Below are 25,495 nucleotides of genomic sequence, written 5' to 3' on the forward strand. Positions count from 1 at the left end.
AGAAGCCTCTTTTTTTTTTTTTTTTTTGAGATGGAGTTTCGCTCTTGTTGCCCAGGCTGCAGTGCAGTGGTGCGATCTCGGCTCACCACAACCTCCGCCTCCCAGGTTCAAGTGATTCTCCTGCCTCAGCCTCCTGAGTAGCTGGGATTACAGGCATGCGCCACCACGCCTGGCTACTTTTGTATTTTTAATAGAGATGGGGTTTCTCCATGTTGGTCAGGTTGGTCTTGAACTCCCGAACTCAGGTGATCTGCCTGCCTCGGCCTCCCAAAGTGCTGAGATTACAGGCGTGAGCCACCGTGCCCAGCCAGAAGCCTCTTACAACACTAGCCACAGTGCTGTGGCAGTGATGCACCTGTAACAGGTGTGAAAAGGCATGGACTGCAGAGTCCAGCACCCAGGAATTCAAATCCCAGCTCTGACCCTTCTTAGCTCTGTGACCTTGGACAAGCATTTGATCTCCCTGAACCTGTTTCCTCTTCAAAAAATGGGGGCAGACCGGGCATAGTGGCTCAAACCTGTAATTTCAGCACTTTGGGAGGCTGAAGCGGGCAGATCACTTGAGGTCAGGAGTTTAAGACCAGCCTGGCCAACATGGTGAAACCCCAAAATACAAAAAATAATTAGCCGGGTGTGGTGGTGTGCACCTGTAGTCCCAGCTACTCGGGAGGCTGAGGCATGAGAATCACCTGAACCCAGGAGGTGTAGGCTGCAGTGAGCCAAGATGGCACTACTGCTTTCCTACCTGAGCGACAGAGTGAGACTCCATCTCAAAAAAACAAAACAAAAAAAGGGCTGGGCGTGGTGGTTCACGTCTGTAATCCTAGCACTCTGGGAGGCCGAGGTGGGCAGATTGCTTAAGGTCAGGAGTTCGAGACAGCCTGGCCAACATGGTGAAACCCCGTGTCTACTAAAAATACAAAAATTAGCCAGGTGTGGCAGTGCGAGCCTGTAATCCCAACTACTCGGGAGGCTGAGGCAGGAGAATCGCTTGAACCCAGGAGGAGGCAGAGGTTGCAGTGAACCGAGAGCGAGACTCCGTCTCAAAAACAAAAAAAGAGCAGTTGAGTCCCTTACATGGTGGGGGAGGGATCTGAGATAGGTCATAAATGAGATTCATGTGCCACAGAATGGCTGGCACCAAGTAAGAGTGTCACAAGCATGCGTTCCATTTTATTCATGGTACAGGAGCAATGCACCATGGAGTATGTAGCCAGGAGGTGCCATTTCTGCCTGGTGTGGCTAGAGCCGGTCTGAGTGGAGGCCAGATTGGAGCTGGGCCTTAAAGGATGAGTGTCTGGGAGAGAAGAGTGGATGAAGGGCATTCCCGCAAGACAGTGGCATAAGCACAGTCTTAGAGACATGAATGTGTTTGTTAAAGAGCTCTGGTGTGGCTGAAGCTTACGTTGTTATAGGAAATGAGACTTAAAAGATGTTAAATTGGCCAGGGACAGTGGCTGACCCCTGTAATCCCAGCACTTTGGGAGGCCGAGGCGGGTGGATCACTTGAGCCCAGGAGTTCGAGACAGCCTGGGCAACATGTCAAGACCTCGTCTCTATAAAAATTACAAAAAGGCTGGGCACGGTGGCTCAAGCCTGTAATCCCTGCACTTTGGGAGGCCGAGGCGGGCAGATCACGAGGTCAGGAGATCGAGACCATCCTGGCTAACACAGTGAAACCCCGTCTCTACTAAAAAATACAAAAACTAGCCAGGTGAGGTGGCGGGCGCCTGTAGTCCCAGCTACTCGGGAGGCTGAGGCAGGAGAATGGCGTAAACCCGGGAGGCGGAGCTTGCAGTGAGCTGAGATCCGGCCACTGCACTCCAGCCTGGGCGACAGAGCAAGACTCCGTCTCAAAAAAAAAAAAAAATTACAAAAATTAGCCGAGCGTGGTGGCATGTGCCTTTAGTCCCAGCTACCTGGGAGGCTGAGACAGAGCACGACCCTGTCTCAAAAAAAAAAAAAAAAAAAAAGTTGAATTGACATTCATGTCATGCTAAAAGCATTTATTTAGAAAGTAAGAAGGAGTCATTGAAAGTGTTTCATCTGGATTGTGACCCCGTTTCAGAAGGATGTCAGCTTTGGAGGAGGATAATCGGCAGGAAGAGAGGCAGAGGACTCCGAGTCTGAAGAGGAAGTTCTTACACTCACTTGAGAGTAGGAAATGATGGGGCCGGAACTAGGAAGGGTTGTGGGACTGAGGCACCATTAGGCTGAGACTCTCCAGAAGCTGAGTTCTCCTTGCAGGAGGCATGTGGTATCTGGGGCTCTCCCAGGTTGACCTCCTGTGCTCAAACTCCCAATAGTGAGGGCAGAAACTGACTCCACACTTTCCAGTGTAAGTGCTAGGGCCACTCCAGTAGAGCTGCTTCCTGTCCCTGTCCTCCCCTAGCCTCCCTCCTGCCTCTAGGTTAGGGGTGTTGCTGAAAAGAGGACTAGGGCTGTGGAAGGCAGTGGAAGGAAGGGCTGAGTGTGAGCCCTGTTGAGTTCATTTCTTCAGGGAGCTCACATCTTCCCAGGGAAGACAGATACTTGGCAGCACTTATAAAGCAAGGCCAGACCAGCCCGGGCAACATAACAAAATCCCATCTCTATAAAAATGAAAAATGAGCAGGCATGGTGGTATATGCCTGTGGTCCCAGCTACTTGGGAGGCTGAGGTGGGAAGATCACTTGAGCCCAGGAAGTCAAGGCTGCAGTGAGCTGTGATTGCACCATTGCACTCCAGCATGGATGACAGAGTGAGACCTTGTCTCTAAAAGAGATACAAATAAAATGAAATAGGCCAAGCACAGTAGATCATGCCTATAATCCCAGAACTTTGGGAGGCCGTGGCAGGAGGATTGCTTGAGACCAGGAGTTCAAGACCAGCCTGGACAATGTAGCAAGACCCCATCTCTACAAAAAATAGAAAAGTTAGCTGGGCACAGTGGCATGTGCCTGTGGTCCCAGCTACATGGAAGGCTGAGGTGGAAGGATTGCTTGAGCCCAGGAGTTTGAGACTGCAGTGAACCTTGACTACACCACTGCACTCCAGCCTAGGCAACAGAGTGAGACCCAGTCTCTAAAAAAAAATAATAAATAAATCAAGGCAAGCAAGTATCAGGGATGCAATGACAGGGTTTGGTGGATAAGGAATGTATAGATTAGGCTTCTGGAAAGGGAAGGGTGAAGAGTTTGGCAGAGATGGGAGGAGCTTGGCAGTGGTCTCTAGGGAATCTTTGTAGCAATGGAAAGGTTGTATGGAATGGAAGCAAGCATATTAGTGGTCCTTCCTCTCAAACTGGGTTATTTTGTTATCTTTCTCCTCCTAACCCTATGCTACCCATCCTTTGGAAGCTCTTTCACCTGAATCCCTTGTACTGGAGTATATTAGTCCATTCTCACACTGCTATAAGAACATACCCAAGACTGGGTAATTTATAAAGGAAAGAGGTTTAATTAACTCACAGTTCTGCAGGGCTGGGGAGACCTCAGGAAACTTATAATCATGGCAGAAGGGGAAGCAAACGTGTCCTTTTCATGAGGCGTCAGGAGAGAGAAGAGTGAGAGCCAAGCAAAAGGGGAAGGCCCTTATAAAACCATCAGATCTCGTGAAAACTTACTATCACAAGGATAGCATGGTGGAAACTGCCCCATGAATCAATTATCTCCCACTGGGTCCCTTCTATCACATGTGGGGATTACGGGATCTACAATTCAAGATGAGATTTGGGTGGGGACACAGCCAGACCATATGATTTCACCAGTAGCCCCTCCCAAATCTCATGTCCTCACATTTCAAAACACAATCATGCCTTTCCAGCAGTCACCCCGAAGTCTTAGCTCATTCCAGCATTAACGCAAAAGTCCAAGTCCAAAGTCTCATCTGAGACAAGACAAGTCCCTTTCCCTATGAGCCTGTAAAATCGAAAGCAAGTTAGTCACTTCCTAGATACAATGGAAGCACAGGCATTGTGTAAATACACCCATTTGAAATGGGAGAAATTGGCCAGAACTATGGGCTACAGGCCCCATGTAAGTCCAAAATCCAGTAGAGCACTCATTAAGCCTTAAAGTTCCAAAGTGATCTCCTTTGACTTCGTGTCTCACATCCAGGTCACACTGATGCAAGAGGTGGGTTCCCATAGCCTTGGGCATGGGGGTTCTAAACTGTTAACTTATCACCCCAAATTTTGTGAGTCCATGCGCTACAAGTGCCCAGGTAGGCAACTTGTCTGACTAGCTAGGCAAGTGACATAATGCCAGGCTGGCACAGGCAGCATCTAACAGGCAGAGCAGCCTGTGTCCAGTAGGGCAGAGTTGGCAGTAGCCCCAGTAGCCCCTCCAGAGCGCCTGCCCCTAGCAGACCACCATACACAATGTTCACCTTCTCTCTGGCTGTCCTGGACTTGTTGCCCTGTATTCTCTTCTTTTTTTTTTTTTTTTTTTTCTTGAGACGGAGTCTTGCTCTGTCGCCTGAACTGGAGTGCAGTGGCCGGATCTCAGCTCACTGCAAGCTCCGCCCCCCGGGTTCACGCCATTCTCCTGCCTCAGCCTCCCGAGTAGCTGGGACTACAGGCGCCCACCACCTCGCCCGGCTAGTTTTTTTGTATTTTTTTAGTAGAGACGGGGTTTCATCGTGTTAGCCAGGATGGTCTCGATCTCCTGACCTCGTGATCCGCCCGTCTCGGCCTCCCAAAGTGCTGGGATTACAGGCTTGAGCCACCGCGCCCGGCCCTGTATTCTCTTCTAAGGCCAATTCTCTCCTAAGGCCAATTCCAGCATCTCTAAATCATCTGCATGGTCAGGGCACACTGGCTTACACCTGTAAGCCCAGCACTTTGGGAGGCTGAGGTGGGAAAGTCACGAGCCCAGGAGTTCAAGACCAGCCTGGGCAACATAGTAAGACCCTGTCTCTACAAAAAAATAAAAAATTAGCTGGTGGTATGTGCCTGTGGTCCCAGCTAGTCGAGAGGCTGAGGTGGGAGGCTCACCTGAACTCAGGAGGTTGAGGTTGTGGTGAGCCCTGATCATGTCACTGTACTCAGTATGGGTGACAGAGTGACACTCTGTCTCAAAAACAGAAACAAAACAATCACCTGCCTGAAAAACCTAAGCTAGTTATTCTTGTTTTTCTGGGTCCTGGCATCCTTTGAGAATCTGTTAAAATCCCTAGAATAGTGCACCACTGCCCACAACAATATGCAACAGCCACATTTTTGCATTTAATTCCAGGGAATTTGTGGACCCTAAGATAAACAACCCTACCCAGAGGGCTTTCAGACGCTAGAGATACTTTAAGCAACATTCAGTTCAGTGAGGAAAGGAGAAAAAAAAAAACTCAGATCCATGGTCAGAAATCTCTGCCAGCCACAGTGGGATAAAATTTCCTACACGTTTGACTGTTTTATCAGATTAACCAGCTCTCATTACACACACACACAAACAGGACTGTCTCTGCCGAAATACAATGTCCCCTCTCTCTGTCCTCCACTCCAAGCACCCAGCAGCAGCCCTATGAGAGTGAGTCTAAGGGCATTTGATACTATGGAGGAGGAGACCCGGTGCTGAGCTGGGGGCCTTTGTCTTCCCCACCTCTGAGTCAGAACCAGGGCACAGACCTCATTCCTGAGTGGCTAAGTCAGCAGCCAGGGTTTCCTCCCTGTCTGGCACACTCCACCAGCTTACCTAAATTAGAGGGAAAAAAAGAAAGGAATGCAGGGCAACGGGCTAGTGAGTGAGTAATTAGGGAGCTCTTTTCGCCAGGAAAGGCTACTCTTAGTACAGGGAGCAGCCAACACAGAGGCCTGAGGCTTGACTTGTTAATGAGGCAAAAAGAAGGCAGTGTGGCTTAAACAAGTAAGCCAGGGAGCAGAAAGAGCACTGGTGGAGTGGATGTAAGGAGCCGGGCCCATGACTCATGCCTGTAATTCCAGCACTTTGAGAGGCTGAGGCAGGCAAATCACTTGATGTCAGGAGTTTGAGACCAGCCTGGCCAACATGAGGAAACCCCCTCTCTACTAAAAATACAAAAATCAGCCAGGCATGGTGGTGGGCACCTGTAATCCCAGCTACTCAGAAGGCTGAGGCAGGAGAATTGCTTGAACCCAGGAGGCGGAGGTTGCCGTGAGCTGAGGTCACACCATTGTGCTCCAGCCTGGGCAACAAGAGCAAAACTCCATCTCAAATAATAATAATAATAATTTTTTAAAAGGCTAGCGGGACCAAATTGTGAGAACTCTGTAAGCCACGGGCAGTGTTTGGATTTTTCATGTGTGTATGTAGTAAAAGGTACATAACATAAAATGTATCATGTTCACTGTTTAAGTCCAGTTTATTGATTTTAAATGCATTCACGTTATTATGCAACCATCACCACTACCCATCCCCAGAACTTTTTTTTTCCTTTTTTAATGAGATGGGGACTCACCATGTTGACCAGGCATGTCTTGAACTCCCAGCCTCCCAAAGTGCTAGGATTACAAGCGTGAGTCACGACACCCAGCTCAGAACTTGTTTTTTGTCATCCCAAACTGAAACTCTGTACCTATTAAACATGAATTCTCCACACTGCCCTCCCAGCAACCCCTGGCAACCACCATTGTATTTTCTATCTCTATGGATTTGATTATCATAAGTGGAATCATACAGTATTTGTCCTTTTGTGACTGGCTTATTTCACTTAGCATAATGCCTTCAAGATTCATCCATGTTGTGACATCTGTCAGAATTTACTTTATTTTTTATTTTTTTGAGATGGAGTTTCACTCTTGTTGCCCAGGCTGGAGTGCAATGGCGCGATCTCAGCTCACCGCAACCTCCACCTCCTGGGTTCAAGCGATTCTCCTGCCTCAGTCTCCCAAGCAGCTGGGATTACAGGCATGTGCCGGCTCATTTTGAATTTTTAGTAGAGACGGGGTTTATCCATGTTGGCCAGGCTGGTCTCGAGCTCCCAACCTCAGGTGATCCACCCACCTTGGCCTCCCAAAGTGCTGAGATTACAGGCGTGAGCCACCAAGCCCGGCCCAGAATTTACTTTTGAAGGCTGAATAATATTCTATTGTATGTATACACCACATTTTGTTTGTCCATTCATTCGCTGATGGACACTGAGGCTGTTTCCGCCTTTGGCTATCGTGACTAATGCTGCTGTGAACATTGGTGTGCAAATATCCAAGCCCCTGCTTTCAGTTCTTCAGGGTATATGTCCAAAAGTGGAACTGCTGGATCATATGGTAATTCTATCTTTAGTTTTTTTTAAGGAACCATCATACCTTTCCATAAGGAAACACCATGGATTTGTTTTTAAGTACAATTTGAAGCCGCTGTAGTGACATGATCTGATTGATGATTTTTAGAGAGAATTCTGCTTCTCACAGTAGCTGCCGTGTCAAGAATAGATTGAGGAGACTGGTATAGAAGGCAGGAGAGCAGTTCAGACATGATTGCTGGAGTGACTGTGGGGATGAGAGAGAGAGCTGGCAGTACCTGAAGATGTGCCGATTGTGGAAGGGGAGAGCAGGGGGGAATCTAGCATGACTCCCAGGTTAGAGCAGCTGGAGGGATGCTGGCACCGTGTACTGACATGAGGGAGACTGGCGGGGGCAGATTTGTGGGGGAAATCCAGAGCCCGTTTTGGGCATATGTTGAATTTTCCATTTTGTTCCACATCCAAGTGAAGATGGCAAGGTCAGGAAGGAAGCCCCAGGAGTCATCTGCATATAGATGATATTTCAGATCATGGAACTGAGTGCAGTGTCTGTGTTGGGGTCCCAGGGGTCTTGTGGACTTGAGTTTTGAGGAGTGAAGCTGGTTGAGGTGCTGGAGTGTTGAACCTAAGTTGGAAGGCTGTCACCGCAGGGACATGAGAGTGTGGCTGGGCTCACCGGTGCAGCCATGCTCAGCTCCGGTCTTCTCAGTTCTGGGTCCGTCCAGTAGGTCTGGGGGTGGGACAGGTGGAGGAGTATCACGAGGGGCACTGTTTAGGGGAGTTGTCTCCCTAGAAGGGCTTGAGGCCAGAGACTGGGAGCCTCTCGGGCTGAGAATCCCTGGGTCTGGCCTCACCAGACTGGAAGGAAGGCATGGGAGAAGGGCTTTGTAGTGCTCGGGGCCCCCCTGAGGTTCACAGCTCAGTGCTTCACTGTCTCTCACCACAAAACCCACTTCCTATGATGTTTTGTCCCTGGGTTATCTCCACTACCATGAACTTCCTGTGCGCAGAACCGGGCGAGCTCTCGGGGAAACAGCAGCCATGCTGAGGAGCCTGGGCTTCCTCCCTCCTTCCTGTCAGGGCCAGTACCTGAGGTTGCAGGTGCACTATGAGTCTCAGAGGGCAGGACCCAGACCAGACCCCTCCCTGCCCAGAACAGCGTCTGGCACCTGGCAGCACAATGGCAGACGTTTGTGGAGTGAGTGCTGGGCTGAGACTGCTGCATGAGGCTGATTTTGATTCCTGAGGTCCTGGCCCCCAGAGATAAGAAGCCTCATTCCTGGAGTAAGTAAGATACAGCCCCCTCCTCAGATGACTGCCTGAAGAATCCATTCATAAATGAGCACCATGTCAGAATCACCTGTCTATCCAGTAGGATCGAAGAAGGAAAAAGCGAGCAGGGCATGGTGGCTCACACCTGTAATTCCAACACTTTGGAAGACCAAGGCAGGCAGATCACTTGAGATCAGGAATTCAAGACCAGCCTGGCCAACATGGTGAAACCCCGTCTCCACAAAAAATACAAAAAAAGAGCAGGGTATGGTGGCAGGTGCCTATAATCTCAGCTACTCAGGGGGCTGAGGTGGGATAATTGCTTGAACCTAGGAGGTGGATGTTGCAGTGAGTCGAGATCGTGCCACTGCACTCCAGCCTGGGCAACAGAGTAAGACTCTGTCTCCAAAAAAAGAAGAAAGAAAGAAAAAAAAGAAGGAAAAAGCTGAAATTCCAAATTATAGAGACTTCCCTTCTCCTAGGTGCCACTCTCCAGGGCAGTGACCAAAGAACAGCTTCAACAAACCCCTTTCTCTCCCTTCTTTCTTTCCCTTTCCCTCCTGGGATCTCACACACAGGGAAATGGCAAGGCCTTGGACTACTGGGAGAGGAAGCAGAGACCACCTTGAAACTCGGGTACATTAAGTCCTTGGCCTTCTCATCTTAATCTGCTTCAGGATAAAAAAAAAAAAAGTCCGTGGCCTCACTTCCCCTGGAGGGAGAAGGTGAGGAGTCCTCATATGCAGACTGGCTGGGATCCTGCTGCTGCCCTTTGTGCTTCTGCCACCCTGGGCTAGTCACTTTGAGTCTTACTTTTCCCATCTATAAACACTGGGGACAATACTCCCTGTTTCATAGAGTTGTTAACTATCATAGAGAAGATTAAATAAGGAAGTCACCATGAAGACACCGACCTCACCTGCACAGGCACGCACTCCAGCTCAGTGCTGGGTTATCGTGTGCATGTGTGCATGCATTTGTGGGAGATCAATTCCATGCAACCCCCTCAACTGCTTAATTTCAGGACCTGCCGTTTGTAGAATGCTGCATTCAGAGCAAGGCCCACGCTCTGGGCTGATCCCACAGTCCAAAAGGAAAAGGACACACTCAGAATTGTCACCTCTGTCCCCCACATCTGAAACTGGAGGCTCTCCATTCTGCACAGAACAGAACCGTGGCAGAGATAAACCAAAATGGCAGTTAGTAAAACATAGTAAGGCTTGGAATTCAGTATGTTTGAGATGAACTGCTTCAGAATAGAGCTCTTCTTGGTTTGTTTTTTGTTTTGAGACAAGTCTTGCTCTGTCACTCAGGCTGGAGTACAGTGGCATGATCTCAGCTCACTGCAACCTCCGCCTCCTGGGTTCAAGCAGTTCTCTTGCCTCAGCCTCCCGAGTATCTGGGTTTACAGGTGTGTGCCACCACACCCAGCTAATTTTTGTTTGTTTGTTTGTTTGGTTTTGTTTTTGTTTTTTTGAGACGGAGTTTCGCTCTTGTTGCCCAGGCTGGAGTGCAATGGTGCGATCTCGGCTCACTGCAACCTCCGCCTCCCAGGTTCAAACGATTCATCTGCCTCAGCCTCCCGAGTAGCTGGGATTACAGGCATGTGCCACCACGCCCAGCTAATTTTGTATTTTCAGTAGAGACAGGGTTCCTCCATGTTGGTCAGGCTGGTCTCGAACTCCCGACCTCAGGTGATCTACCCGCCTCGGCCTCCCAAAGTGCTGGGATAACAGCCATGAGCCAGTGCACCCAGCCTAATTTTTGTATTTTTAATAGCGGCAGGGTCTCGCCATGTTGGCCAGGCTGGTCTCAAATTCCTTAGTGCAAGTGATCCATCTGCCTTGGCCTGCCAAGTGCTGGGATTACAGGAGTGAGCCACCGTGCCCAGTCAGACTAGAGCTATTATTAATGTTCTAAGGATTTCAGACTAAATTACAGGGCCATGAAATAAACTCTTCTTTGAAAGGAGTTGGAGGTCTCAGTAGAGACATCTTCCCTTCAAAAAGTTTTCCCTGCTCCTCAAATCCAGGAGATTTGACCCTTCTTTGGGACCCACACCCCAGCACTACCTCTGTTAGATCACGGATCACCTGCCCTGGAATCACCTGTTTCCTGGTCGACCTTGCTTCTGGGTGGTGGTTCCTTAGGACAAATGGTCAAGCCAGCTGGGCTCACCACTGTGCCTGGTCCATGGTAGGTGCTTGGGGCAAGTATTTTCTTAATGTAATTAAAAAGTTGCTGGGCATGTTTTCACCTTGAAGAATTCTATCTGCAAAGGAGGTTACAATGGGGATTAGAGTCAGATGTCCTGCTGCTGATCCAGCAAGCAAGGAGTCACCATTTGTGTATGCCAACCCATCGATGTTACTGTGAAGAGTCTGGAAGGCAGGGAATCCTGGACACTGGAAAACAACTGTGCAATGGAGCTGTGGAATCGCAGCTCTGGCAGATGGTGGCTGAAAGGGTGGAGAGACTGAGGGAGGCATCTGAGAGCCTCTGTCAGAAGTTTGTACTTGGGCCAGGCGTGGTGGCTCATGCCTGTAATCCCAGAACTTTGGGAGGCCGAGGTAGGTGAATCACTTGAGGCCAGGAGTACAAGACCAACCTGGCCAACATGGTGAAACGCTGTCTCTACTAAAAATATAAAAATTAGCCAGACGTGGTTGCACGCACCTGTAGTCCTAGCTACTCAGGAGGCTGAGGCAGGAGAATTACTTGAGCCCAGGAGGTGGAGGTTGCATTGAGCCAAGATCGCACCATTGCACTCCAGCCTGGGTGACAGAGTGAGACTCCGTCTGAACAACAACAACAACAAAAAAGTTTGTACTTGATGTGTGACCACAGAAACACAACTCTGAGGTGCTGTCCCTGACATTAGAGAGGGTGCCCAGGTGAACAGGCATAGGATCTAGCACCACAGAGCCAGTGCCCTGGTGAGGCAGGTTTGATCACAGGCAGGCAGGGCTTCTTTCTTCCTCTCTCCATCTTCCCTGTTAACCTCCTTCCCCAGCTCCGGCTTCTGTGGGATGGTTCAGTGCAGCGGGTGTTGGGGGTTTAAAATTCAGGCCTGCTAGAGGCCTGAGAGCCCCTAGGTTGGTGCCCACAGGGGATTGGGTATATGACAAAGTGATGGACTGGCCACAATGACACTGTCCCTTCCAGAACACCTAAAGGAGAAGCTGGAGCAGTACGTGAAGCAGCTGCAGGTGGTGAAGGTGGTACGGCAGGAGGAGCGGAAGGGGCTGATCACCGCCCGGCTGCTGGGGGCCAGCGTGGCACAAGCGGAGGTGCTCACGTTCCTGGATGCTCACTGTGAGTACGAGGGCACCAGCCTGGGCGTAACCTGGAGGCTCCCTCCCTGTTAGAATGAGCCAGGGCCGCAGCCTCACCAAGGCCCCTTCCTGTTCTCTGTTCCGGGAGCGAGGGAGGCTTGGGACCCACTCCAGCTACCTCTACCCCTTTCTCACCCCAATCCCAAGGATGTTTCATCAAGAGAACAAAGCCCTAAAACAACTGGTGACCCCAAAAATCACCGGAAGTGTGATCATCCACCCCTGTACTCCCCATCTGCACCCTCTTCTGAGCTTGGCCCCTCAGAGAGGCCTCCTGTTATGACTTAGAACTGGCTTGTCTGGGGCTTTCTTCTAGGGCAACATGGAGCCAGGAAGGCCTCCTTCTTGCCCAAAACCAAAACACCTCTCCACTGCTGTGGGGGGTGAAATCTTTTCCCTAGGAGTGGTGATATATAGGGGAAGCTCTAGACTTGGAGTCAGAATTCTTGGTTTGCTTTCTGTCCCTGCCACTAACAGTCTCAGTTTCCTCATTTGTAAAATAGGAGTGAGGATACTAACCTTACTGAACAGAACTATTACTCTGAGGGCCGAATGAAGTAATACATGCAGAAGCTCAGTGAAAATCTCAAAGAGCTAGACAAATGAAAGAGATTCTTCTTCTACAATTGGGGCTGAAGCTTGACATGCAGATGCCCCTGGGAGGGGGGACACCCTCTTCCGAAATCCACACGTGGGCTGGGAGGGCTGAGCCAATGGATCAGCTGGAACCCCTGAAGATCCAGGGCCTCCCTGTGCTTTTGGGTCATCTGAGTTGACCATGCTACTCCCCAGAGACCTCCGTTCTCCCTGCCAAAGCTGCCTCCGCCTTTGGGGGTAGAGGGGTGGTAGGAGGGTTTTAGGAAATTCTGTGTGCTCCTTGCAGCTGTGAGGCTTGCTGTCCTCCTCTGCCTGTAACCCGGGAGTAGGTGGAAGGTCCCTTATCCTCCTGGGTGTTCCCCCCAGGATGCAGCTTGGGCTCAGCTGTGGGCAGGACCCTGATTGTTGCCTCCTGGTTGGGGCCTGCAGGTGAGTGCTTCCACGGCTGGCTGGAGCCCCTCCTGGCTCGAATCGCTGAGGACAAGACAGTGGTGGTGAGCCCAGACATTGTCACCATCGACCTTAATACTTTTGAGTTCGCCAAGCCCGTCCAGAGGGGCAGAGTCCACAGCCGAGGCAACTTTGACTGGAGCCTGACCTTCGGCTGGGAAACACTTCCTCCACATGAGAAGCAGAGGCGCAAGGATGAGACCTACCCCATCAAGTAAGGACCGCAGCCTGGTGAGCCCCCAACCTGGCCCCAGCCCTACCCAGTTCCAGGAACCTGTGCCATCTCACATCAACATTTGTTAGGTGCTCTATCAAGCACTTGACATATTATGTTTAATCCTCACTCCCTATGAAGCAGGTACAATGATTAGCCTGGTTTACAGGTGAGAATACTAAGGCTCATAGTGATCAACACTGACCTAAGATCATGCAGCTAGCAACAGTGGAGCAAGGACACCCTTCCTGACCTGTCTGGCCCTAACTGTGGCACTGCACTGCCTCACACCATGACAGTTTGCTCTTATTCACCACTTACCATGTGCCAGGCACTGAACTAAGGGCTTTACATTCTTTAGTTTATTCCTCCCTACACATAAAAGGACATGGCCCATGCTTGCAGATGGGGCAAGAGATGTGATGGAGGCCATTATGGAATAGTCACTGTCATAAGAGGGAGTGTTGTGTGCCCTCAGGAGACTGTCTTTGAAAAGACTGAGAATATACTGAAAGAAAATAGACACATTTTCTGCAGCGTGAAGTCTGTAGCAGTTGCCCTGAACTTCTTTGGTAAAGGGCCAGATGATAAATACTTTGGCCTTTGCCAGCCACATATAGTTTGCTGCATATTCTTCTTTATTTTTTATTTTTTTTACAAACATTAAAAAATGTATAAACAATTTTTTTGCCCCAGAGGCTTCTAAAAACAGGCAGCCAGATTTTGCCCACAGGCTCTTATGTGCCAGCCTCTGAGCTACAGGGTAGACAGTTGGAAGTCAACCCACTGTTTAATGCCCACTGGGCTCACCTTCCCCTCTTACACCCACCCCGTCCTCCCCTTTCCAGACTGCCTGTTGGTGTTATTGGAGACTGTACGTTTATTTTAACAGTTGTCTCAGACAAACTGAGTTGAGGAGTGACTTTTAGTGTAGCCAGTGGTTTGGGATTATTTGTGTCATTGTTATCTTAGACTGGCCAAGATACTTAAGGGTCAACTGAACATACATCCGGGACGGAGGGAAGCAGAGGTTGGAGATACAGTAGCCAGAGATAAGAGGGAAGGTTTGAAAGGAGGAAAGGATTAGTGCTTCTTCCTCTCCACATGCCCAGAACCCTAAAAAATGCTGTCCATGCCAGGCACAGTGGCCCACACCTGTAATCCCAGCTAGATGAGAGGCTGAGGTGGATTAGGTGGATTGCTTGAGCCCAGGAGTTTAAGAACATCCTGGGCAGCATAGCAAGACCCATCTCTTAAAAAAGAAAAAGAAAAGGAAAAAAAAAAAAACCCTGCTCAGAGTCCCAGTAGAAAGGAACTCAGGTGAATGCCACAGGGAGAAATCCCACGGATCCTGAACAGCCAGCTGCTCTGTCTCCACTAGGAGAGAAGGAAAGAAAAAGGCAAAAGAGAGAAAAGAAATTTGAACTTCTCACTGACCCAATGCTTGTTTCATAGCTGCCTTTTGTTTGGTGTGCACAGCAACAGATCCCCACCCCCACACCAGTGACTAGGCACGCAGCGGCACAGTCAGAAAGAGGGTACCTGGCCCCCACCCATCACTGACGTCGCAGGCTTCAATGTCCAAGGGCCATACAACTGGAAGACAAAGCTCCAGTGTTTGAGGAATGAATATGCTTCTTGGCCTACATGCCCTGGTAGCATGCATGGCTTGCCGAGGCTCTTCACGTAGTGCCCCCACCCCAGGAGGACTGCTGTCAGTCCCCTCCTGGCCTCCCATCTCAAACCAACCAGAGCCTAAGAGGAGAGTCAGAGGACCCTAGGGGTAGGCCAGGACATACAGGGTGTTTACTAGAGGTTGCCTGTGGTCGTGAATTTACAGTGAAGCTTCCCATGCAGGGTTTGTCCTCATAACTAATCCATCAGTGACTTCTCGGTCTGGGAGGCCTCTCAAAGACAAGACTCAGGGCCTGTGGGGGAGGAAGCAGGCTGGCTTCCAGGTGCTGCTCTGCAGCTCCAGCACTCTCTGAGCTTCTCAGGGTGCTACTTGGGCTGGTTTAAGAACCCTGGGAGAGGCCGAAGCCTCTTCCAAAGTGATAGGAAGCCAGCCTGAGCATGAGGGTTTCCCAACTGAAATTCCTTCCAGAAAGTGGCTGCAGGAGCCAACTTCAGGGAGACAAGAGCAACCACAGGGTAACACCAGGGTCACATTCCTGGGTAGTCACCTCGATGGATCAGCTGAATGAACAGTGATTGAGCCCCAGCTGTGTGTAACGCACCTGGATAGGTTCTGGGGTTACAGGGGTTTCTGTATCTTTCTGCTTGGTTGTACCACATGAAGCCACCCACTGAGGGCAGCAAAGCCCTACCCATGCCAGGCTGGCCCAGACACAGAAGCCAACAGCTGATGATTGTGCTCCTGCCCTGTCTCCCCGGCCCCCACCCCCGCATTCCATCTTGCGTATACTTCCCCGGGTCTGCTTGAATACCCTAACGCTTAGCCCAGTCCCTCTTAGAAGCAACCTGGTATCTAAATTCTAGGAATTAGATGTTTTTGTCAATTTATCTCATCTTGAGTCCACACCTCCCTGCCTGTGTCTAAAAGCCAGAATCTTTTTATAACCTTCTAAATGTTCCCTATAGCCCAAATTGAGCTTGATCTCACCTGACTTTCCACTGTTTCCCAGAGCACCGCTTATCAGCTTTCTCTGTTAAAAGCAACTGGCAACTTCTCCCCAAATCTACAGTTTCTCATGCAGTATAAATCACCAGGGATAGGCACCTACTAAAACTATGGCTTAATAGTCCCTGAAGGGCAGGGCCCCTGAAACAGAATGGAGTCAGCCCAGCTGATAATATTCATTCATTCATTCATTCATGGTTTGAATCCTGCCTATGTTCAAAAACAATTTCACACAGCTTCTGAAAGTTGAGTATCTCCTAGGCTTCAGGCACTTTGCTGCCAAAAAGTAACTAATGATAGCTTTAACCTCTGTGACTAGACTGAGCTCTGGGGGAATGGGATCTTTCCCTGTTCTGTGTGTCCATCATGTAGCACGGGCCCTGCTGGCCAGTGTTACGTGCATCCTAGGTTGAACGAATGAATGAGTGCCTTTTAGAGGATAATTACATATTTCCTTGACCTGGTCCTAGAAGGGGAAGAGGATATAGTAAAAGCTAAATGATGAGTGAGTTAGCGGACCAGCGGCTGCACGTCCTGAGAAAGAGGATAGGAGGGGGAGGTAGGTTAGGACGGGAGTCCACAAACAGCTTTCCCCACCAGGCTCCGCTCCTCCTCTCCCAGAAGATGCACATGCTTCTCCCTCTGTCTCTCCAGATCCCCGACGTTTGCTGGTGGCCTCTTCTCCATCTCCAAGTCCTACTTTGAGCACATCGGTACCTATGATAATCAGATGGAGATCTGGGGAGGGGAGAACGTGGAAATGTCCTTCCGGGTGAGAGTGAAGAGGGCTTCGGCGGGAACCACAGCATCCCAGGGGACAGCTTGAGAAATATTTCTCAGGCAGTGGTGGCATCAGGGACATCCCATCTGGAACTGAACTGGAAAGGGTGGCTACTTCCCAATGTGGCTCTGCCTCTTTTCTGCTCCCCCTGTCCATGGCAATAGGGCTTGGGCAATCAGCTTGGACAGCTCAAAACAAACTACTAGGCACAGCTTCTCAGAGGGAAGGAATAATAGGGGTAATGAGGACTGGACATCTGGAAACTGGGGACTCTTTTGCGATGTCTGTGGGAAAGGGTTAGGGTGAAGATAGAAACAGGTTAGTATGTTCACAACTAGGGCTAGAAAAAAAAAAACAGATCAGTAACCAGTCATCATCCTTTTTCTGGAAAAATCAGGCTCCCCTCCCCAGTTCAAAGGACATATGCCCTGGTAACCTTTGAAGTTTCTCTCCCTATGCTCAATAAGCCCTTCATAACAGTTAGAGAAGATGGTGGCCCTAACTCTGGTGGACCCCAGAACCTGAGAGATTCCAGGAATTAGGCAAATCAGGATTAGGTCAGGAAGAAAGGATTGCCTCTCCATGAAATCTACACAAATCTCCATGCCATGGAAAACTAATTAGTAAGTAGATGAGCTCATTTATGAAGTCACCTCTCATGGTGCCGGATGAATATTAAGCACATAATGGATGCCTGCTGTTACTATAATGATGATGTATTTCTGTTGCTGCCACACTAAACTGAATAATACCATACCTTCTCATCTAAAACCCAAGAGAGAAACGAGTGGGAGGGATGTCTTCAGCCAGCCCACCAGCATAGAAAAGGGTCACCTGCCAGTCACCCCAACTCCCAGCAGCTCAATCCTAGGCTCCTCCGTGAGCCTCTGACCTCTGTTCACCCTTCTAGGCAGCCAGTGTGCTAAGGGCCCAGGTGACTACCACTGGCCACCTAGCAGCCAACTATCCTTGCTATTAATTAACACACTGATGCTCTGGTTTTTATCACCTGAGCGAGCTGATAAACTCACATTTCCAGGTCAAAAAGCCAAGTGATCAGAGCTCAGAGTAGGTATACAGGCATAGGTAACAAAAATTAACCAGCAGGCTTTTCCCTAAAGTGGGCCCTGGTAAACACAGGACTCTGCAGTCTCCCTGTGCTTAAGTCAGAGTGAACCAACATCAGAAAGCCTGAGATTGTGTAGTCATGGCCTAGGAAGAAGCCTGGTCAGTATCCTTTTTTCCAGGGAGAGAGAACAGCATTTGCCCAAGTTCTTGGACCTGGGATCTGGTGCCCTGGGAATAGAATAGAGCTGCTTGTGGGGAGACTGTCCCACCTAGCCCGCTGAAGGCCTCTTCCTGTCTCCTCTTACATCAGGTATGGCAGTGTGGGGGCCAGCTGGAGATCATCCCCTGCTCTGTCGTAGGCCATGTGTTTCGGACCAAGAGCCCCCACACCTTCCCCAAGGGTACTAGCGTCATTGCTCGCAATCAAGTGCGCCTGGCGGAGGTCTGGATGGACAGCTACAAGAAGATTTTCTATAGGAGAAATCTGCAGGCAGCAAAGATGGCCCAAGAGGTGAGAAGAAATGGTCCTCAGAGAAGTTTAGATGAAGAGAAATATGGCCCCCAGACCCTGTTCATGGGCCTAATGGCTGGGGCCCACCTCATCTCTACCATCTGGTGCCTCCCTTCACCCTCAGGGCCCTGTGAGCTACAGCCCAGGAGAAGGCCACAGGGCACATAGCTTTTGAAAGCTAGAGAATGTTGTCCCTACGCATAGAGTTTCTGCATCCCTTCGGAGGGGAAGGGAAGGAAAAGAGATTTAGGGGAAGAGCCTCTTACAGGAGGAATGACTCTGAGAGCCTTGGCATTGGGGAGTGGGACATAATTGTCTGGGGAGTCACAAGAGATGGACCGATAAGCAGGGGACTCCAAAGCTAAGGCGGGGTGTTTGGGATTGGATGTGAGGCTGGGACAGTAGCTTCAACAGGTCCTGAGTGGGAATGAGCATGAGAGACAGTAGTTCCAGTTGCTTCATGCTATCTGCACTACTTCAGTCCAGACAGGAAGGTCAAAGACTGGTGGAACTGGCTGGGTGTGGTGGCTCACGCCTGTAATCCCAGCACTTTGGGAGGCTGAGGCAGGCAGATCACCTAAGGTTAGGGGGTTTGAGACCAGCCTGGCCAACATGGTGAAACCCCATCTCTACTAAAAATAAAAAAATTAACCGGGCGTGGTGGCATGCGACTGTAGTCCCAGCTACTCGGGAGGCTGAGGCAGGAGAATCACTTGAACCCAGGAGGGGAAGGTTGCAGTGAGCCGAAATCGCGCCACTGCACTCCAGCCTGGGTGACAGAGTGAGACTCCCTCTTATTTATTTTATTTTTTTTTTTTTTGAGACGGAGTCTGGCTCTGTCGCCCGGGCTGGAGTGCAGTGGCGGGATCTCAGCTCACTGCAAGCTCCGCCTCCCAGGTTTACGCCATCTCCTGCCTCAGCCTCCGGAGTAGCTGGTACTACAGGCGCCCGCCACCTCGCCCAGCTAGTTTTTTTTGGTTTTTTTTTTTTTGTATTTTTTAATAGAGACAGGGATTCACCTGGTTAGCCAGGATGGTCTCAATCTCCTGACCTCGTGATCCACCCGTCTCAGCCTCCCAAAGTGCTGGGATTACAGGCTTGAGCCACCGCGCCCGGCGAGACTCCCTCTTGAAAAAAAAAAAAAAACAACTGGTGGAACTGATCCTTAGGGGGCTGGCTTGGTTGACAGAAATCCTTCGGTGACATTTCGGAACGACTGCAGCTGAGGGAACAACTGCACTGTCACAGCTTTTCCTGGTACCTGCACAATGTCTACCCAGAGATGTTTGTTCCTGACCTGACGCCCACCTTCTATGGTGCCGTAAGTCTTGAGAACCAACCTGCCTGCGTGGGAGGTTCCCTGCCTGCCCCACAGAGGGGTTCAGTCCTGCCCTTTCCAGCCTCTGGGGCTCTGCAGCTCACTTTGCTGTTAGCTCCAGGCATGTGGGTTAATGCACAGAGGAGAGAAATGATAGGGGAAATCCAGCCATGCAAATTTGTTGCAGTTGACTGGAATTTGTTCCAGTGGGGCCCCATACCACACTGGAGGAACCTCCTGACTGTGTCATCCTGCTTCCCCTCTCTGCTAACCCTTCTGCAGATCAAGAACCTCGGCACCAACCAATGCCTGGATGTGGGTGAGAACAACCGTGGGGGGAAGCCCCTCATCATGTACTCTTGCCACGGCCTTGGCGGCAACCAGGTATGCAGTCCACCTATCTCCGGAGCATTTCCTCTCCTCACCAGCTCCCCTTCTCCACCCTAAAGAGTCCTTTACTGAGGAATGGGAGGGAGGAGATATGATCCCTGCCCTCAGGAAGCTTCCAGTCGGAGGAGAAGGCATAACACACACAAGGTGTGAATAAGGGACATCCAGAGAGAACGAGGCATTGGTGCTGGGTGTGAGAAGGGGATGGGAGGGAGGGTTGTTCATCAGAGGAGGCTTGCTGAAGAAGGCTAGCTGCTGGGGGATATTTAGGGGTGAGGATGGAAAATTTTCGAGCACATCCCATCACCTACACTCAACTTCTATCTTCAATGCATCTTCTGCCCAGAAGCTACCACTCTGATCCTACCACCTTGCAGTGACCCCAAAACTAGGTGCCCAGCACTAGTAAGAGAGAGGCACTAAAAACAGAGCCAGAGTGGGGAAAGGAGTGGTGTGGGCCGCTGAACAAGCCCGCTGGCATATACAGGTGAAGACAGCCATTCTAGAGCAGTTTCCTGTACCACTGGCCTGCAAGATGATTTCTGGTGGTACACTGAAGAACATTTTTTATTTTAATAGTTATTTATTAGCAAAAATAGAACAAACATATCACATGATTTCACAGATGTTACTTAAAATGAGGCTAAGTTAAATTTAATTTTAATCTAATTTAAAGGAAATGTGATTAGGCACAATAGCTCACATCTGTAATCCCAGCACTTTGGGAGGGTGAGGCAGGTGGATCACTTGAGCCTAAGAGTTTGAGACCTGTCTGGGCAACATAGCAAGACACCCCGTCTCTATAAAAAATTTTTTAAAAATTAGCCAGGTGTGGTGCCACACCCCTGCAGTCTCAGCTACTCAGGAAGCTGATGTGGGAAGATCACTTGAACAAAGGAATTCAAGGTTGCAGTGAGCTATGATCATGCCGCTACACTCTAGCCTAAGCAACAGAGCAAGACCCTGCCTCAAAAAAAAAAAAAAAAAAAAAAGTGAGAGAGAAAGAAAATATATTGGTTGGGCACAGTGGCTCACACATGTAATCCCAACACTTTGGGAGGCCAAGGTGGGAAGATCACTTGAGCTCAGGAGTTTGAGACCAGCTTGGGCAACACAGAAAGACCCCATCTCATAAAAAAGAATTTTATATATATATAATTCCAGTATAACTCTGATATGGTAACAATCCTGGAGGCAGCACATAAATGAGTAAAGTCTTGGCATGGCCTCACATTCACTCTCCTCCCCAGGAGACCATGCATGGTTGACAGCTCAGGGCAGGTGGCTTTGGAAGGCTGGGGGCGAACTCTCCCCCTGCTTCTCTTGTCTTGATTTCCAGTACTTTGAGTACACAACTCAGAGGGACCTTCGCCACAACATCGCAAAACAGCTGTGTCTACATGTCAGCAAGGGTGCCCTGGGCCTCGGGAGCTGCCACTTCACTGGCAAGAATAGCCAGGTCCCCAAGGACGAGGAATGGGAATTGACCCAGGTGAGTTGGTATCCAGAAAGCTCAAAATCAAGAACTTGAGGCCGAGTGCAGTGGCTCACTCCTGTAATCTCAGTACTTTGAGAGGCCAAGGCGGGTAGATCACAAGGTCAGGAGTCCGAGACCACCTGGCCAACATGGTGAAACCCCATCTCTACTAATAATACAAAAATTAGCTAGACGTGGTGGCCGGCGCCTGTAATCCCAGCTACTCAGGAGGCTGAGGCAGGAGAATTGTCTGAACCCAGGAGGTGGAGGTTGCAGTGAGCTGAGATCATGCCATTGCACTCCAGCCTGGGTGACAGAGCGAGACTCCATCTTGGGAAAAATAAAAAATAAAAAAAGAACTTGAGGCCACATCTGCCCATCTATATTTTCTTAATTTCCTTCCTGAAACGCCATGGGGTGGAGTAGAGCAATGTAGAAGGTAGGTGAGTGTGGGCGTGGCAACAGGCAGGGTTCTTGGGGCTTAAAGGGTATTTAGTGATGACTAATGTAAAAATGGGGTGAGAGGTTATGGTTCATGGCTAGCTCTGCCATGGTTGAAGCATTTTTAGGCTGAACCCAATTAGAAGAAGGTGAAGAATCATTCATAGTTCCTGCTTGTCCTCTGTGTCCTAGGCTCAAAGCTAGGCACTCACATACCTGGGTCCAGTTAATCTTTCAGAGGCTCTTTCCAAGCAGGAATAGTCACTGTTTCTACAGATGAGCTGGAGCCGGAGGAAGCCCAGCATGTCTGTGACTGGCCGAAGACCCACCACTAGTAAATGTCAGGCCTGGGATTCAGCCCCAGAGGGGTCTGACTTGAAAGCATGGGCTCTTTCCATTATACCACACTGCTCTAGGATATGCCATGTAACCGCCACCATGCTGAGCTCAAGTCAGCACCCCGAGTGAGCCTCCCTACTTCACTCCAGCTTAGGAAAGAGGAACCTAACCTGGAGGCTGCAGGGAAGGGAGCAGCCTAAACATAATCCAAGGCAGGAAACTGGAGGTGGAGCAGTGGCCCTGGGTCTGAGCCTGGCCATCTGGGGGTGGGGGAGGCCCTGAAAGCATTTTTCTGTCAGCCCACGATCTTGTCTTTCACCATTTCATCCACTCAGGCTGAAGCTGGGGATGGGGATTTGGTACCAGATAGAGATGGGAACTCAGAAATGTGTCTCATGAGAGGTCAGGAAAGGAATGGAGAAGTGTCTTCTTTGTGCCTTATGGGGTTCCCTTGGCCTTTTATCAATTGTACCCCATCGCATTGTCCCCGGTAGCACTGTTAGAGGTTTGTGGCCCAGATTGACCCTTTGCTCTGTCATCTTTTAGGATCAGCTCATCAGGAACTCAGGATCTGGTACCTGTCTGACATCCCAGGACAAAAAGCCAGCCATGGCCCCCTGTAATCCCAGTGACCCCCAACAGTTGTGGCTCTTTGTCTAGGACCCAGATCATCCCTGGAGAGAGCCCCCACAAGCTCCTCAGGAAACAGGATTGCTGATGTCTGGGAACCTGATCACCAGCTTCTTGGGAGGCCGTAAAGATGGATTTCTAAACCCACTGGGTGGCAAGGCAGGACCTTCCTACTCCTTGCAACAACATTGGGCCCATTTCCTTTCCTTCACACCAACGGAAGAAACCATTAGGACATATATTTAGCCTAGGGTTTTCCTGTTCTAGAAACAGAGGCTTCCAAAGTAGGGAAGGTAGCTGGGGGAGGGTTCAGGGCAGCAATGCTGAGCTCAAGAAAAGTACTTCAGGCTGGGCACGGTGGCTCATGCCTGAAATTCTAGCACTTTGGGAAGACAAGGTGGGAAAATGGCTTGAGCCCAGGAGTTCAAGACCAGCCTGAGCAACATAGTGAGGATCCCATCCCTATGCCCACCCCTGCCCCCTCACCAAAAAAGAAAAATAGCTGGGCATGGTGGCTTACGCCTGTAGTTACAGCTACTCAGAAGGCTGGGGTGGGAGGATTGTTTGCGCCCCAGAGGTTGAAGCTACAGTGAGCCTTGATTGTGTCACTGCACTCCAGCCTGGGCAACAGGTGAGACTCTATCTCAAAAAAAAAAAAAAAAAGAAGAAGAAGAAGAAAAGAAAAGTACTTCTACAGCCATGTCCTGATTCCTTGATCATCCAAAGTACCTGCAGAGTCCAGTGAAATGGTATTTTCTGGCTGGGCACAGTGGCTCACACCTGTAATCCTAGCACTTTGGGAGGGCAAGGCAGGTGGATCACCTGAGGTCAGAAGTTTGAGACCAGCCTGGACTACATGGTGAAACTCCATCTCTACTAAAAGTACAAAAATTAGCTGGGCATGATGGCACACACCTGCAGTCCCAGCTACTTGGGAGGCTGAGGCAGGAGAATCACTTGAACCTGGGAGGCAGAGGTTGCTGTGAGCCAAGACCGCACCATTTCACCCCAGCCTGGGCAACAAGAGCGAAACTCCGTCTCAAAAAAAAAAATATATATATATATATATATATTCTAACAGATGGATCAGAGGTCTGAGAGATCCTCCCTTGCTAATATTACCCAAAGTCTGTAAACTATTTACAGATATCTCCCTGACAGGTGTCCTTTATCTTACTTTATCTGTACAATAATCCTGTGAGAAAGGACAGAAACCACTCCACTGTGCCCATTTTACAGATACGAAAACTGAGACACAGGTAAAGGGGCTTGTCTGTAGTCCCATAGCTAGCAGATGGCTGGAGCCAAGACTGAGGTTTGTTCTTCAATTCTGAGCCAGGGCTCCTTCCACTGCACCACAAGAACACTAGACCACTTGCCACCAGCCTTCTTGTTCCCTCTTCCTCCATTCTGATCATTTCTAGCTGGCTGGCCTCCACAGAGCATAGGAAAACAGAGCCAGGGCCAGGCGCAGTGGCTCATGCCTATAATCTCAACACTCTGGGAGGCCGAGCCAGGTGGATAACCTGAGGTCAGGAATTCGAGACCAGCCTGGCCAACATGGTGAAACCCCATCTCTACTAAAAATATAAAAATTAGCCGGGCATGGTGGCACACACCTGTAATCCCAGTTACTCGGGAGGCTGAGGCAGGAGAATTGCTTGAATCAGGGAGGCGGAGGTTGCAGTGAGCCAAGTTTGTGCCACTGCTCTCCAGCCTAGGCAACAAGAGCAAAACTCCATCTCCAAAAAAAAAGAAAAACAGAGCCAGGTAGCTACTGTGAAGACAGCACACTTAGGAACCCTGGATGTTAGTGTTAAAAGAAAGCTCCTAGAGCCAGTGATTCTCAAGTTTGTCCCAGAACCCTTTTTTCTAAGCCCCATATAAAACATAGATTAAAAAAACAAAGTAGCATGAGTGAAATTAAGAGAGGGACAGGCAACGCCTTCCAGCCCCTAACTTCTAAAGGTCTGGAAGCACAACGTGAAAATCATGTAGCCCAACCCTATCATTTTCATATTATGAAACTGAGTCCAGATAAGTGAATCTGTCCAAGGTCACCCAACAAGGTATCAGTAGCCCTGAGGGTAAGGACTCTGATAAGGCGTGGGAGGGTCCTGGAAAGCCTGAGGCAGGAGGAAGAGTGTGCAGAGTTGAGCGTGTCTGGAAGGCTGATCCACTGCTGGGTCTACATCAAGGCCCCATGGGGAGCAGACCAGACTGCACATGGCTCTTTTGCTGGAAGAAGAGCATGGCTGTGCAGAGGACTAGAGTTTCATCTGGGAAGGCTTCTTTGGACTGTCAGTAGCAGGATTTCACCAAATGAGGGTGCTATGGGACCACAGTTGTCTCTTGTTCCCATGCAACTCAACCCTGCAGGAGGCCTCCCACATCCCTGAGAGCCTTCTGGACCCTATAGAGGAGATATTCTTGGGTAGGCCAGCCAAAAGGAGAGGAGAGAGTGGCCAGGGTACGACCTGGAGTAGGGAAGGGAAAAAGTTCCCGGAAAGAAGAGAATTGGATGAGAGATCTCAGTGGAAATAAAGGTTTTCTGGCATTGGTCAAGGAAACTCGTTGTGTTCCTCTTACCTGTGTTGTCCCTTAGCCAAATTAGTTGATTTGGGCTATGAAGAACCACATACAACTGAAAAGTTCTGTTACAGCCACTGTCTTGTGTCCCTAAACATTCTCTGGACCTAAATCTAGCCTGTGTATTGTGTCAAGCACGGGGAGACGTGAGACATGAAACGAGGTCCTGTCCCCGTGGAACTCACACGCTAAATGTAAGCAAATCATGGCAAGCCTGGAGATGCTCCAAGAGGTGCTGGAGGAATTGGAGC

The 25,495-nt window shown here is 49.8% G+C and overlaps 1 protein-coding gene across 7 annotated transcripts in view; it reads left to right on the forward strand.

The window, feature by feature from the left end:
* The window catches only part of GALNT6 (polypeptide N-acetylgalactosaminyltransferase 6), a 41,131-nt gene extending 15,903 nt beyond the window's left edge, over positions 1–25,228 (forward strand). For 6 of the 7 annotated variants that reach the window (XM_033222028.1, XM_033222029.1, XM_033222030.1 and 3 more), the window contains 8 exons: positions 11,629–11,778; positions 12,825–13,059; positions 16,355–16,472; positions 17,860–18,060; positions 19,250–19,381; positions 19,661–19,762; positions 21,108–21,260; positions 22,572–25,228. In XM_033222028.1, the coding sequence (XP_033077919.1) occupies positions 11,629–11,778; positions 12,825–13,059; positions 16,355–16,472; positions 17,860–18,060; positions 19,250–19,381; positions 19,661–19,762; positions 21,108–21,260; positions 22,572–22,685 (1,205 nt within the window). In that variant the 3' untranslated portion in view covers positions 22,686–25,228. Of the gene's footprint in view, positions 1–11,628; positions 11,779–12,824; positions 13,060–16,354; positions 16,473–17,859; positions 18,061–19,249; positions 19,382–19,660; positions 19,763–21,018; positions 21,261–22,571 lie in introns of those variants that run through there. The other variant, XM_033222034.1, reaches the window with a different exon arrangement.
* Positions 25,229–25,495: the final 267 nt, after the last annotated feature.

This window comes from Trachypithecus francoisi, unplaced genomic scaffold (assembly GCF_009764315.1).
Source record: "Trachypithecus francoisi isolate TF-2019V2 unplaced genomic scaffold, Tfra_2.0 Lachesis_group11, whole genome shotgun sequence".
In the NCBI taxonomy this organism is placed as follows: Eukaryota; Metazoa; Chordata; class Mammalia; order Primates; family Cercopithecidae; genus Trachypithecus; species Trachypithecus francoisi.